We start from the raw sequence: 13,383 nt of genomic DNA on the forward strand, positions 1-13,383 counted from the left end.
AATACATGTGAGGCAATGTGCCCTTACCCCATGGAAGAAATGATGAAAGAAGCCTTTGTTCCTATTTTAATTTGTTTGGAATTTTTGTTGTTTAATGAATTAATGACATTTTTGTTGTAAAATTATCCCAAATAGGCCAGATCAGGATGATTTGACTTCTATATTTATAGTAAAGAAACTGGCATTGATTAAAGTAATAATAGCACAGTATGATGTTTTCTGTTGATCAGTTACTAAGATTCAGGGTTGACCCATACTTTTCAGAGTCTGCTTCTATGATTTCAATCAAATATATACAGAACAAAGTCCAGATCTAGATCTTAACTGATACCCAAGAGTCTTGGAATTCTGATTCAAAGTCTTCTCTACTGCTAATGAGAACTATGTTTCATACCTGAATGAAAATATTAGAAAACCCATAATATCATTAACCAAATCACAGGAGTGTACCTTATGATTGCTGACAGAATCTTGCACAATAGGTCAAAGAAAACATGTTTAATATTAGATACTCAGGCTTTTGACAAATCTGTTTTGATAAATTATTGATCAAATAATAACAGAATAATGCAAGCAATCGTTCTGCTAGGTTTAGACTGGCAAATCAGCCTTTGTCCAGGTGCAAAAAAAAAAAAAGCTCCCTATGCAATCATGTCTACCGAATTTTAAAGGGGCTTTTCCAAGTGTTGAGATCTATAATTTGTGTCCAAGTTTAATATTAATGAGAAGTAGCAGAGACTGCTCTACATATCACATTTCCTCAGTTATTTTTAGTTAACAACTTTGTTGCAAAGTTTACATCTGAATAAATTCAAAAGCAGAAGTTAATTGTGCCAATTCTGCATCCCCCTTTTAAAGTTTATTTTAAAAATGGATTGAGAAGTGTACACATTCTTCCAGTATTCACATTCCTTTGCAGAATGCAAGCTTAATGATCTACAGAATGGATTGCTGAGCTTTTTGAACGGCCAATGTCTATGTTGATTTTACAACTTCAGAGAGAATAAATAGTATGAGAATAGATTCATAAACAGTTTATCTATGGTCTATGATTCAAAGAAACTATTAAAGTATTTATTCCCATCAAAACATATTTTCTACCTATAATTGCCTCTTAGCATTTGAGGTAACAATTCCTATTGTATTTCTTTCTAGCTCTGTCAATATGAAGCATGATATGTGTCAACAATATTTTTAACCCAAACGTTATATATATTTACTTGGCTTCTTCAAAGTTGAAAGCATATTGAAGAAAAAGCTCAAGCCTGTGAATCTCTGTGCATGGAATTTTCTTTACCTTCAACTGACACTCTACCTGTGAGCAGTCTGCAGATTTTCTCTCCCAAATTAAACTGGATTCAGACTCATTTCAGCCTCCTTAAATCCCAAAATATTAACTATGATTTTCAAGAGTAGCTGTTGTGGGGAGAAGCTTCATGCCAATAAAAAACAGCTTCAGAAGTCTGGTTTTCAAAGATCAAGTGCTCTGCAACCAAGACCTTTCAGAGATATTCCAGATTAGATGACTGAACACTTACATTACTTTTGTCATGTTTAAAAGTCAAAGAAAAAATCTTCTAAGTTCATCATCTTATTGACAGTCAGGAATGAGACAAAGGATCTAATGGACAGCTCTTTTATGCATGAACTATACTGTGGCTTGAAGCATGAAGGTTAAAAAGGATAACAGTCCCAAACTATGATTAGCACTGCAATTCGCATTTAAAAAAAAGTCTACAAAGAGCAAGCAAATAAAATAAACCCCAAAGTCATTTGAGCATTGTTATACTTAAAATAACCAACTAAGGTGTGAACACACCTGCTAAATAGAATCAAAATTGTTGTGTTTCATCCATGATGCTTACCCTTGGACTGTGGCTTATCCTTATAAAACACTGTGCTGATTTCAAAAGAACTTTAGTGACACACCAAACTGGAATCATGACCTCATTTAAACCCAACACATGGAACACAACCAGTTTTATTGGTAGGTCCCATATTTTACGAGAGTAATAGAAAGGGAAATGTCAGACAAACCATTGGGCGCATCTCAACTGTTTTTTCGAACTGTACTGGTTGGTCTAGTAGGAAATATTATATCTGTTTATGAAACTTCTCATGGTTAGGTCCTAGGATCACAATGATCTCACACCTAGCTGTGAGAGAGACAAGGAAATGAACTGTACTGATTTACAGTTTGGTTTTTGCCTTCTGATCTCTACCATATTAATGAAAGTGAAACAGATTTAGCACTGGAAAACAAAACTCATCTAGCATTGTTTTGCACATGAACATTTTTGCAACATTGCTAAAAGATTATATCAGTCATTGCTAGCAGAGCAACAAATCTCACACCGTAAAAGCCGGTGAAATGTATTACAAAGGTTCCAGCTTCTGCTTTCACCAGTTGACCTGAATATAACAACATCACTGGAAACCTTGCAATAAGCAGATCTCCTGAAGCTGAGATGTCTTTGCAAAGAAAACCTAACATCCATGGAGTTAAACTAATTCTCTCCTGAAATGGTTCTGAAAGCAGTTATTAAATAATGCTGAACTTGATTTGGAGAAAACAACTGAAGTCTTACCAGGATTTCTTTTAAGCATATGCTCTGCTTCGACAGCTGTTATCTGTGAGACTGTGGTGAACACATGGGCACAATGTACAGATGCCCGTTCCATACAGTACCGATGATAAATCTGTCTCTCTCCTGCTTCCTTGTCAATGTCAAACTGTTAAATAATAAAACAAACAAAAATAAGACACCTGTGTGATATGTTCATCAGACTTGTTACCACGATTTCAAAGAGTTTGAAGGAGCAGGAGAGGTCACAATTCCTGCATGAGCATGAAAAAACGGCAGTTTAGCAATGGAAGGAGACCCAGATTAATGATCCGACCGATCCCATGAAAGGTAAGTACCTGTACTATCTGACCTGGTGGCTGGCAATATGTCATGCTGCATCTTGCCTGAGCTTGTTGGAAAACTTGGGAGAGTGGCAAAGTTGCTGGTACCTGAAGGTATAGGGGAGAGTGAAAAAAAAGGAATGGGGATGAGGAGAGAAACTGGTGACTGTGTAAAATGGTGGGGATCATGGATAGGCCAGAGAGGAATGGAGTTGTGGTGGAGAGGCAGATGTAAGGACTCAGCCACAAATCCTGAGGGAGCAAAGAAAATAGGAAATGAGATATTTTCTGATATTCAGAGATGTTCTTCCTCCAGCTTCACCACTGTTATTTACTGCTCTTTTTACTTCAGTTTGAACTCCATTAATTTCTAGAGGCAGAGATAAGTTAAACTGCTAGATAAGACAACCCCAAATACCAAAATATTTATGAATTACCTTTAAACCTTGCAGTTATCCTTTTTTTTTTTTTTTACTGAGCTTATGTTATCCTGATGGGAAGAAAATGCACAGTACCTACTGAGCACATGCTTAAAGGTTCAAATGTTCACTAATGATGTCCACTGCAAAATTGCTGCAATGTCTAAAAAAGAGTAATTGTGCAATTACACAAAAAAGTGCAATTGTCTAAAAAAGAGTAGTGCTAATAGAGTGTTGATGATTAAAATTATATTACAATCGTCTTAGTCTTACATGATATTTCACTTCTGGGAACAGAAATGTTGACCTCCTAAGGTCAACAGCATGGGCACCAAATAGACTGTGTGAGTTACATGGCTAGTGACAATGACTCTTAATGAGGTCTGTCATTATCACCGCCTAAGGCTAGGTGCAGTCTGATTTTGATTGCATTTGACTGTGGAACTTCATTAACCATAATAGATTTAACCATTATTGGAATATGAGGAATATATACTTACCTACTTAGACCTCCCTTTTTGTCATAAAAACTTTGCTTGTTGTGTCAAAAGTTACTTGATGTTTGAATGATGATTCCATTAAGGGCTATTACTATGTATCTTGTACAGGCTGGGCAGACAGCACTTTCTATAGTTAGAACTATCCAACCTTTGCCACAGCATGTTGCTTTTAGTACTTTAGAACTTAGCCACAAATAAAGCTATTTAGATCATAACTTTTACATGCTTAAGGTTGGTATAGAACATATTTTAAGAAATTTGAGCAAATGTGAGCCATTTCAGGGAACAACATTTAAGCAAATAACTTTTTAATTTTAGTTATGTAGGTGTGTATATATATATATATATACACATATATAGTACAACTGTTTTGCTAAGAAACTTACATGCTTTTATCCACCAAGCACTCTTAATTTTGCAGTGGTGCTACACTGCTGGTGGGCAAGTGGTTTCCACTATATGAACTGAAAATGCCACCCTAATGTGACGAGAAAAGAAGTCTCAAAAAATCTTAGATGAGAAGTTCAAAATGATAGATGCTTTCTTTTGATATTGATGATCCTATATGACAAGAGTTTCTAAGCTTGCAAAAGAGATTTTTAGGAAGAATCTTTAGGTAGGAAATATGTGTTACCACATAATGTTATTCATTATGATACAATCTTTCAGTTGTATCATTATATATCATATTTTCTGCATTTCCCATGAAAATTTTGAGACACAACCATGTCATAAAAGAAGATCTTTTCACTAGAACATACCTCATGTGTCACAGAAATTGAATGGTAGAAAAAGCACAGGGCAGGAGGGTAGGGGAGAAGAAAAATAAAAGTGAACTATTTTGATTCTTTAGAGCATCACAGCCTGACCTGTTAAAGTGTTGAGTGTCCACATCTAGATCTGAAATCCACTGTACCTATGCTCTGAAGTTATAAAGTACTTGGCATTGCTGACTCTAATAAAAGCTTCCCTAAAAAACATCTGCATGATGTAGCTACCTTCCTTCATAAGAGTGTGGCAAATTAATTCACTGATATTTCTGGAGCATACAGATGCCACTGATTGACGGTGCAAAACAGCTCTTAAGAAAATCACATGCATGTTTTTCAGAACAGAATTCTTACTTACATGCTGCAAGCAAGGTAGAAAGCTGCTTATTGAAGAATAACAAAACCAAAAATCGTTATGAATGTTCAACCATTCTGTGTACCAAAGATACGAAATGGGACGGTTCTTTGGCAAACACGCAAATGGGATGGGGTACCACTGCACACACACAGCTATGCAAGTTTTTTTAAATACTTCTGACTTTGTATTAATTTCAAAACAGCCAAACTTTCAAAGGTTTTTCATTCTCTTTTCCCGTTCTCACAAAGAACAGATTCTTTACAAAATATAATGAAACCCTAAATTTGGGACTTGTTTACTAACCATAGATAAAACCTCTCCAACACTACTGGGACAAAGATTCATAAAAGGATCATTCAAAGCACTATGGCTTATTTCCTGCTAGCTTATATTACTTTGATTGCATGAAAGCATTTTACACATTTAACACATACACATCTTGATGTTTGTTTCTTTATTGCTATTCATTTTTTCATCTTCCGGAAATGGGAAAGATTGTATTTTGCACATGCTTTCATGACTTTTGGCATTCTTTTTCAAAGGTACATAATTCCATGTCTATTGACAATGATAACCTGAGGAAAGAGTTCTCACATTTCATTTGCTCTCCTTTTCCTGCAGTTTCCTCCAGTAAAGTAAGATTTTGGCCTCTTACCTCACTTACAGCGTGGAGTAAGAAACCTCCCCGTGCACTTCTGAGCAGGCTAGATGAGTGACTTTAGAAAATAAGCCTTGGGCAAGTTGAAGGGCAGGTTAAATGGAACTTAATTGATGAGACAGTGCAGGAGACAAATTTAGTCCACACAGTACTGTGCAAAGACAGCTGAGCTGGCTGTGACAGTATTAGCTCCAGAATTAGAGGCATCATGGGTCATGGAACTGTATTGAGCAAATAGGCCAAAATGAAGCAGAACACCAGTGCAGGTAGTCTGCTTTTCACCCCCAAACCAATGTTTCTGCTCAGCAGCCGGCTCTGCTGCCTGGATGCTCATTCACCTTAGTTAAGGCACCTGTGAACATGCTCCATAGTGTTCACATTCAGCAAAGGGTCTGCGAAGTGTGTCATGCTTCCTTTTGTTTGTTTGCTATTATCGGCAAATGGGAACACTAGCAAATGTGCAGATAAAAGCTGCATCAAGAGAAAAAACAGACCTAAGTCAGATTAACTGTTTATAGAATCATTTAGATTGGAAAAGGCCCTTAAAATCATCAAGTGCAACTACTACTTGGTGACTTTTAAAGACTAATGACTTCAATATTTACTTTTGTGTAAATGTTCCACTGCTGCTCCCAGGGAAGGATCACCTCCTACTCTGACTGTCAGAAACCAAGCAGGTTATTAGAATTTACAGTATAGCAAGGATTAGAGGGGAAAATGCCTCCCTTATAAGGCCATTCTAATCTCAAAGCAAACCAGGGAGATGTTCCACAGGCATAAGTCTTTGGACTAAAATTTGCATTTGCTGCAATGCAATTCTGAGTTAAAAATTCAGCTCATTTCTGTGCTTCCTATCGATTGATGTGATGGGCCTAACAGCTTATTCATGTCTTAAAATGTAGCATGTTAGGGGGAACAATAGGTAATCAATGAACCTTCCAGCAGGACATTCTAAGACAACTAAGATGGCCTTTGAATACAAAAAGAAGAGAATACCAAACAGTTGTGGTGTTATATCTCTCTTGGAAACAGATGACCTCACTGAAGTAATAAAACCAAATTAGACATTCCTACTTCAAAATGATAAAGACACATTGCAGAGGATTTACAAAAGCACAGAGAAGAATGATTTGAGAGGAGAAAAGAAGGAAAGACTATATTAGCTATGTAAATACTGTTCTGAAAGATAAATTATTTGTCGTGGTCTGCTCACAATCTCTAGGTACTGATACTAGACTATGATTTCATAAAGAAAAAAAAAAGAAAGCATAATGAATGGAAATTAAACCAAATTCAAACTGCAATTAAAATATATAGTTCTGACAATTAAAACTTCGTGACATCTTTGCATAAATTATATATATTCCCCTGACCATTTGAACCTTACAGAAACATTATCTACTCAAAGTAAGCAGTTTGTACCTCAAATAAAAGGTATAGATTTGGTGCATGAATGTTTAGCTGAGGACTATAGGTAGAGAATGATCTCTTCTAGTCTTTAAAATCAGTGGCACGTTCAAGTTCACAGGGTGATTTTGCAGTAGAATCAGAAACAGTCAGAGATAGGCCTGAAGTTCAAATTCCAATCAACCAAAAGGTAGAATGGAAATTTCTTCACTTCTGGCATAAGCCCACTGGCTGCCATTGTCTGAATTATGTAAGAATTACTCTTTTTAAAATCCAGCTTACGCCAAGTTTAACTCCCACTTATTGTTATCTTGTGCAAACAGAACTTTCATTCTGTAGCTCTGCCATGCCAAAAAAGAATGAAATTTACACTTCCTGGCTTAAGTCAGATTTCCATTAGCTGCTGTACTAACAAAGCGGATCAGCTTTGTATAACAGTGAGCCCAGTGACAGCCGTGACAGTACTGCACTAAATGGAATGAGAGCTTGTGTTCCTATATTGTCAGCATAAAAGGTCTTGACGATTTATTTTCATTGGGATTTTTATTATTTTTTCTTTTAGACCCTTTGGATAGAATTCATCATTCTGCAAACTATATTCAGCCAGACTTGTACAACTCAAATGTAAAATGTTCCTAGGACTAAATAAAAGTGTTACACACTGACAGGGCAAACTTATGTAAGTAAAACCACAATGAAGAATGAGAATAGGTTTTTTTTTCTTCTCCTTGTCATTTTTTCCATTATAAATCAAGGTGATGTTTTACTAAGAAATGTCAGAGGCTGAAGCCTGCAAACTTCTCCATTATGCCAGGCCAGTAATCCACAAAACCATTACAGATGGTAGCCTCTCAAAGGATATATCAAGTTAAATTATTTGTCAAAAAAGCTGTTCCTAACACAGCTGTCTATTCACCTACAAACTAGCCTGAATCATCAGTGTCTCTCAGTCAGTTTAGGAAAGGTGTTGGTCTGCTTTATTTATTAGTGAAAAAAGACCACAAATACCACCACCACCCCCACCCCCCCAAAAAAAAAACCAAAAAACCAACAACCAACCAAAACAAAACCCCCTCAAAACCCAAAAGCCTCACCAATCCTAACAAAAAAACCTCAACCAATAACCACCTAAATAATAATAATAATACCCCACAAAGAAAACACAGCCCCTTTAAACAACAAGGAAAGAGTAATATTCTTTATCTTCAGCTGAGAAGCCAGCTCCTCCTGACGAGGAAAAGGCTCCACAGGCTCAGAACTTTTTCCACAGAACTTCTTACTTTCTGGATTAGCTATTTTGGTTCAGTTTACCTTGGCCACAAACATAACCTTACTCTCACCGGTGTAGAAGCTACACTGGACACGGGGAGGATGAGAAAAAATAAACTGCCAGTTGGACTATATACAAGACTTCTTAAACTTCTGTTGGGAAATGAGCTCATAACATAACCTACTTGTTACTGAAATAAGAAAACATTGACTTTGGAAGAGTTCAAGCCAATAACCTGTAGGTAGAGTTAGCAGCCCCTGACTCAGCTGTTTACCCATGGTTCTTCAGATGCTTAAAAGCAGATAAGAGTATCAAACTCAAGCAAACACCATGCAAGCCACCTTCTGTTTTGTTCTTTTCCTTTTTTTCCTCTCTCCCTTCCTTCCTCCACTGATTTAAATCAGTGAATTAAATGTGTATCTAGGAATTAAAATGCACACTGAATTGCTATTCAATTGCCGGTTATTGCCTCAGTGCTCCTCTTATCTCAGGCCATCTGTTATTTGTTAAATGCTGCTGAGGACACAACAGTATTCACCATGCGCTGCTGCACACTAAGGGTTTCCGCTGGAGCAGAAGCAGCTAAATTTCTCCCAGTCCAATTAACTAATTATTGAATTAATTAATGAATTAAGGTTATAAGAACTGTATAATCTTTTACAGTGATTTTGTATAAGAACCAGGATCTTGTCTCCAACTAAGGCAAAGAGCAAATGGCTCAGGAATAGGTCAGGAGTCAGACAACATTACAGTGTTACATCCATAGTGGATTCTCTTATCTTCCAGCAATTTACAGCTCTAATCTACTAGATTGACTAGTTTTTCAGTCCCCCTGGAAGTACCTTCTTATAGCTTACAGGCTGGCATGTGCCCTCAGCTCATGAAACCAAGGGTATTGGCAGCCTACAGTTCAGGCCTCAATCTAATTTAAGTAGTCTGTAAAGAATCATGCACCACAGTGTGGCAACCCTTCGCTAAGTCATTCTTGCCTTTTCCCTGAAAGCCTAGTAAGGCTGAAAATCAAGTTTTCACAGGTCCGGGTTTCCAAGGGCTATCAGAAGACCACATAGAGCCCTTCCAGTTTTATCACCTGACATGGGCTGGTGACTTCAGTTCTTGTTCACTGGAGTGCTAGAGAAAACATCAGCCCACACTACATTACGCAGGCCTCTGCATGACCACTGATGTTGACGTTCACTCCAAGTAGGCTGGGACTTGGACCAAAGTCTTCTCTGACCTCACTGGCTTACTTCAGAGAACACATTTGTACTTTCCATACTTGTGCCAACTGGCAGCTATTGAGCTTTGCTAGGAAGGTGAATTAAAGTGGGATTTTCCACTGTGGGATCCAGAGAAAGAAAGAACATCTCAGTAAACCTTTATATTTTTTAAAGGGATCTTTCAACTCATCTAGTATCTTCTGCTCCTGTACAGGGGTAGTTTAACACTGACATGGAATAGTGTTGCACTGCGTGGGCACATGCAGATGCGTGCCTCTGTGTGTGCAGAGCAGGCAGGGCTAGTGACAGTTGAGGACAAACTGGGAGTGTGTTAGACTCAGGACTAACAGGAAATACTCTGGTGAGGAACAACACACTGGTCACACGCACCCAGGGCACAGTGGAAGGAGGGAGAGAAAGTCTGTGAAGATGCCAGGTAAATATCTTTCATCAGTCATCAAATAATCTTGTCATGGTTTTGCCTGTGGATCCCCCTCTTAAATCCTTCAACATTGCAGGAAAGCACTTGGCCTCAAAGGGCTGAGTACAGCTCTCTCTAGAAGGCATTCTAAACCAGCTTTTTGGGGACTGTACTGGGGACTAGAAAATGGAACACGAGGTTTCCTCTTTTCTCTGTAGGAGCTTAACATGCCTGATTGTCTCTCAGCACATACCCTGGTGCTGCAACCATTTTTTCTGTGATATCTGACATAGCACATTCTACAGTTGCATCCTTCTCACCTATCTCAGCTGCTGTACTTAAAGCTGGTGAAAATTCTGTTCTAACCATGAAACGCTGATCAAAAGTGAGAACATTATTTTGCTTTAAAGGAAGATAATTATGCGATAACACTGAAAGAGGAAAAACAACTATTAATACTTTGGGGTGGGAGGGGATGACACGCTCTAAATATGTATAGCCTCATCCAAAGATTTAACGTTAGGAAGCCCTGGAGAGCCTTCTTCACTGGGAAAATTGTGTGTTTGACCTTACTAGTTTACTACTAGAAGACAGCAACAAGAACAGCTTCTGAACTCTTAGCTATATGTACCATTTAATCACTGTACTCTAGATCAACCTCTCTTGCTTCTCAGCTCACTTTTTGGCCAGATTGACCTTTCAACAGCCAGAGAAGTTCTCACTAAGATATCTGATCTCTTATTAGAAGTTAACCTTGTCAGGAAGAGCTTTAGCACCCTATAAGCATGTCATAATATAACAGCTTGGCACCATTTCATCTATTAGTACCTTCAAATGCCAATAACTCCACAGAGGGCATAAAGCTTTATGGCTTAAAAATCAACAAATTTCCTCCCTTAAATATTATTTACAGCAGTTTATAGTAATACTTTAAACTGATATGTATGTTTCATTCCATACACATACGTAAGTTTCATTCCTCATATTCTTAGAATGTAGAAAAATCCGAACAGAAATTTATGTATTTATGATGTAGCTGATAGTTGCCAATGGAATTTGTGAAGCTTTGCAGAAGGATGGACAGTACCTTATCATGTGAAATTTGCCACGTCATGTCAACAGTAAGAGTGATATGGATACTGTGGGTATATTAGCAATACACTAAAACAGATAAGTCTGCTCAGATGTAAGGTAATTACATATTCTTTTGAGTACACAAAGAAAGGGTGAGGCACTCAAGATTATCATGAAGGAAAAAAGAAGTTGCTTTTGAGAAAAACAGACTGTTTGGCCAGACTACTTGTAGCTCACCAAATTAACAAGAATAAAAAGCAAAGAATAATTTTCTTTAGGATTTCCTTTACGGAAGAAAGGCAAGGCTCCGACAGTCCGTTCAGCATCAGGCTGTAAAACAATCAGCATTCTCTTTTTTTAAAACTCTAATTTCTCATTTTTAATGCCTTTTTTTATTGTTTTTTTTTCTATGGCTTTCTTACTAACAAATTATGTAAGACTGAATCAAGGGTGAATGAACAAAGTTACTGCTGAAAAGTCCTCATTTTCTTAAGCTTTAAACCTGAAATCACATGGTTTTAGTTCTTTTAATCTAACTCCGTCCAGAGAAAAATAATTTAATGTGACTTTAGAGCTAGATTTTGTATATCTACACATAAGGGGAATATGAGGGAGTAAGAATGTCTAGACTCCCAGACAGCATGACCGCTTTATTCATGCTGTCTCATTAATGCATCTAACAAATGTATAATTTAGGAGACTAGTTTTCCCGGGTGATAGATGGAGACAGATCTTTCACATGGTAACCTGAGGATGTTTGCCTTATGCTAATTGTGAAGAGGCCAGTGTAACTCTACTGATGATATAAACCTAGTAGGAGCAACTACCTATGTTAGTTACCTCATTTTAGGCAGAGACAATTCCCCCTGCACACTACCGTGCTGCAGCCTTTATGCACAGCAGTAAACAAGTGGAGAGTGCCTTTCACTCTAGTGCATTCAGTAGATTTAGTAGTTGCCTTTGATAGAAAAGAAAATAAAAAAAAATAAGAGGGAGAAGGTGTTTCCTTGAAGTACAAGGGAACGACAATCTACTCTGTGCTTCTGAATAAGGCCAGTAGCATGATACTGCTTGGACCTTGTCTTTGGAAGACACTGCTCCACAGTATGTCAAGCTTCAAACATCCAATTGAAAATTGCCAACTAAGCAATTTTCTTTACTGCTTTTAGCCAAGGAAATGCAGGGACAGTGAATAAGGCAGTTGTTCGAGCCTTTTAACCACCTCTACCCTCAATAAGTGCTGGAATGCAAAATAATCATGAATTCAGTTTGTCTGTAACCATATTACAAATCCTAGGTCATGTGATGTATTTCTGCTAAAGGGAGTGCTAGAGACATCTGGGTCCTTGAAATGTTGATTTGTGTTATGCTTTGAGTGGAAATAGAATATTGAAACCCAAACAGTCTTCAGAAATTCCAAGAAACAGATGTAGGTCTTTTGAACTCAGAAAACACTTCTTACATTTGTTAGTTACAAATTAAGCATAACCTGAAAAGCTTGAAAGTAGAAGGACTTACTTATTATGACTTGCAAGAATTAATAAGTAGGCTGAGGGGGGAGTGGGGTGGGAAGACGGAATGATAAAAACGTCTCTTACCTGGTCAAGATTGTTGTAAAAATCTATACTGGCTGCACACAGATATCTCCCAAGCAGAGTTGCATGGGTAGTAAAAATTGTGGCCACACGAAGCTTCCAAGATCGAGATAATATTAAACCCACTCCTGCCTGCCACTCGTGGAAGTGGGCAATTATATTGGGCTTGTCATCAAACTGACAGGAAAGCTGAAAACAATAGAAAGAACATACGTTGAACACACATTATATCCTGCCCACCATCCCAGCTGCAAAAACCTCTTTTTTTTCATGCCTTGCTCTGTGTGCTTGCTTGCTTTCACATCACAAAGCAGTACAGTGTTTTAAGCAGTCATGTGTCCCGATTCCCATCAAGCTCTAATCCTTAGGTCAAGAAGCACATGTGCCTCACTAGTGCCTCAGAACAGTATCCTTCCTAGAGTGCTGGGGAGCAGAGTCACTCTCCCTTCTTTTAACTTGCTCTTCTGCCATTGAAACTCTTGTTTGGTAAGAAAATATGACAGATGTATTATTCTGCAAATTAACAGAGTTTCCTCTTTTTAGGTAGGCTGAAATATAGTCACATGTGAAGTCACAGTGCTATCATTAATGCTCTCTATCTATATTCCCTGTGCAAGGTAGTATCTAATTGCTGAAATATGGCTTAACTAGCTTCAAGGACAGTCTGTGAGTGTGACAACTTAACTACCATAGGTGAGAAAAAGGGAGTTTGGGATCCTACTTGTAAGAGCATCTGATGACAAATAAGGGAGTTGAGAAGAAACAGAGGGGGAAGTGACAGTA

The 13,383-nt window shown here is 37.7% G+C and overlaps 1 protein-coding gene across 4 annotated transcripts in view; it reads right to left on the reverse strand.

Annotated features, from left to right (window-relative positions):
• GYS2 (glycogen synthase 2) overlaps nucleotides 1-13,383 on the reverse strand; it is a 42,372-nt gene that overhangs the window by 16,175 nt on the left and 12,814 nt on the right. For all 4 annotated transcript variants that reach the window (XM_065674191.1, XM_065674199.1, XM_065674182.1 and 1 more), the window contains 2 exons: nucleotides 12,604-12,789; nucleotides 2,589-2,733 (listed from right to left, as the gene is read on the reverse strand). In XM_065674191.1, the coding sequence (XP_065530263.1) occupies nucleotides 2,589-2,733; nucleotides 12,604-12,789 (331 nt within the window). The remainder of the gene's footprint in view (nucleotides 1-2,588; nucleotides 2,734-12,603; nucleotides 12,790-13,383) is intronic.

The sequence above is a fragment of the Lathamus discolor genome, chromosome 1, assembly GCF_037157495.1.
Source record: "Lathamus discolor isolate bLatDis1 chromosome 1, bLatDis1.hap1, whole genome shotgun sequence".
Lineage (NCBI taxonomy): Eukaryota > Metazoa > Chordata > Aves > Psittaciformes > Psittacidae > Lathamus > Lathamus discolor.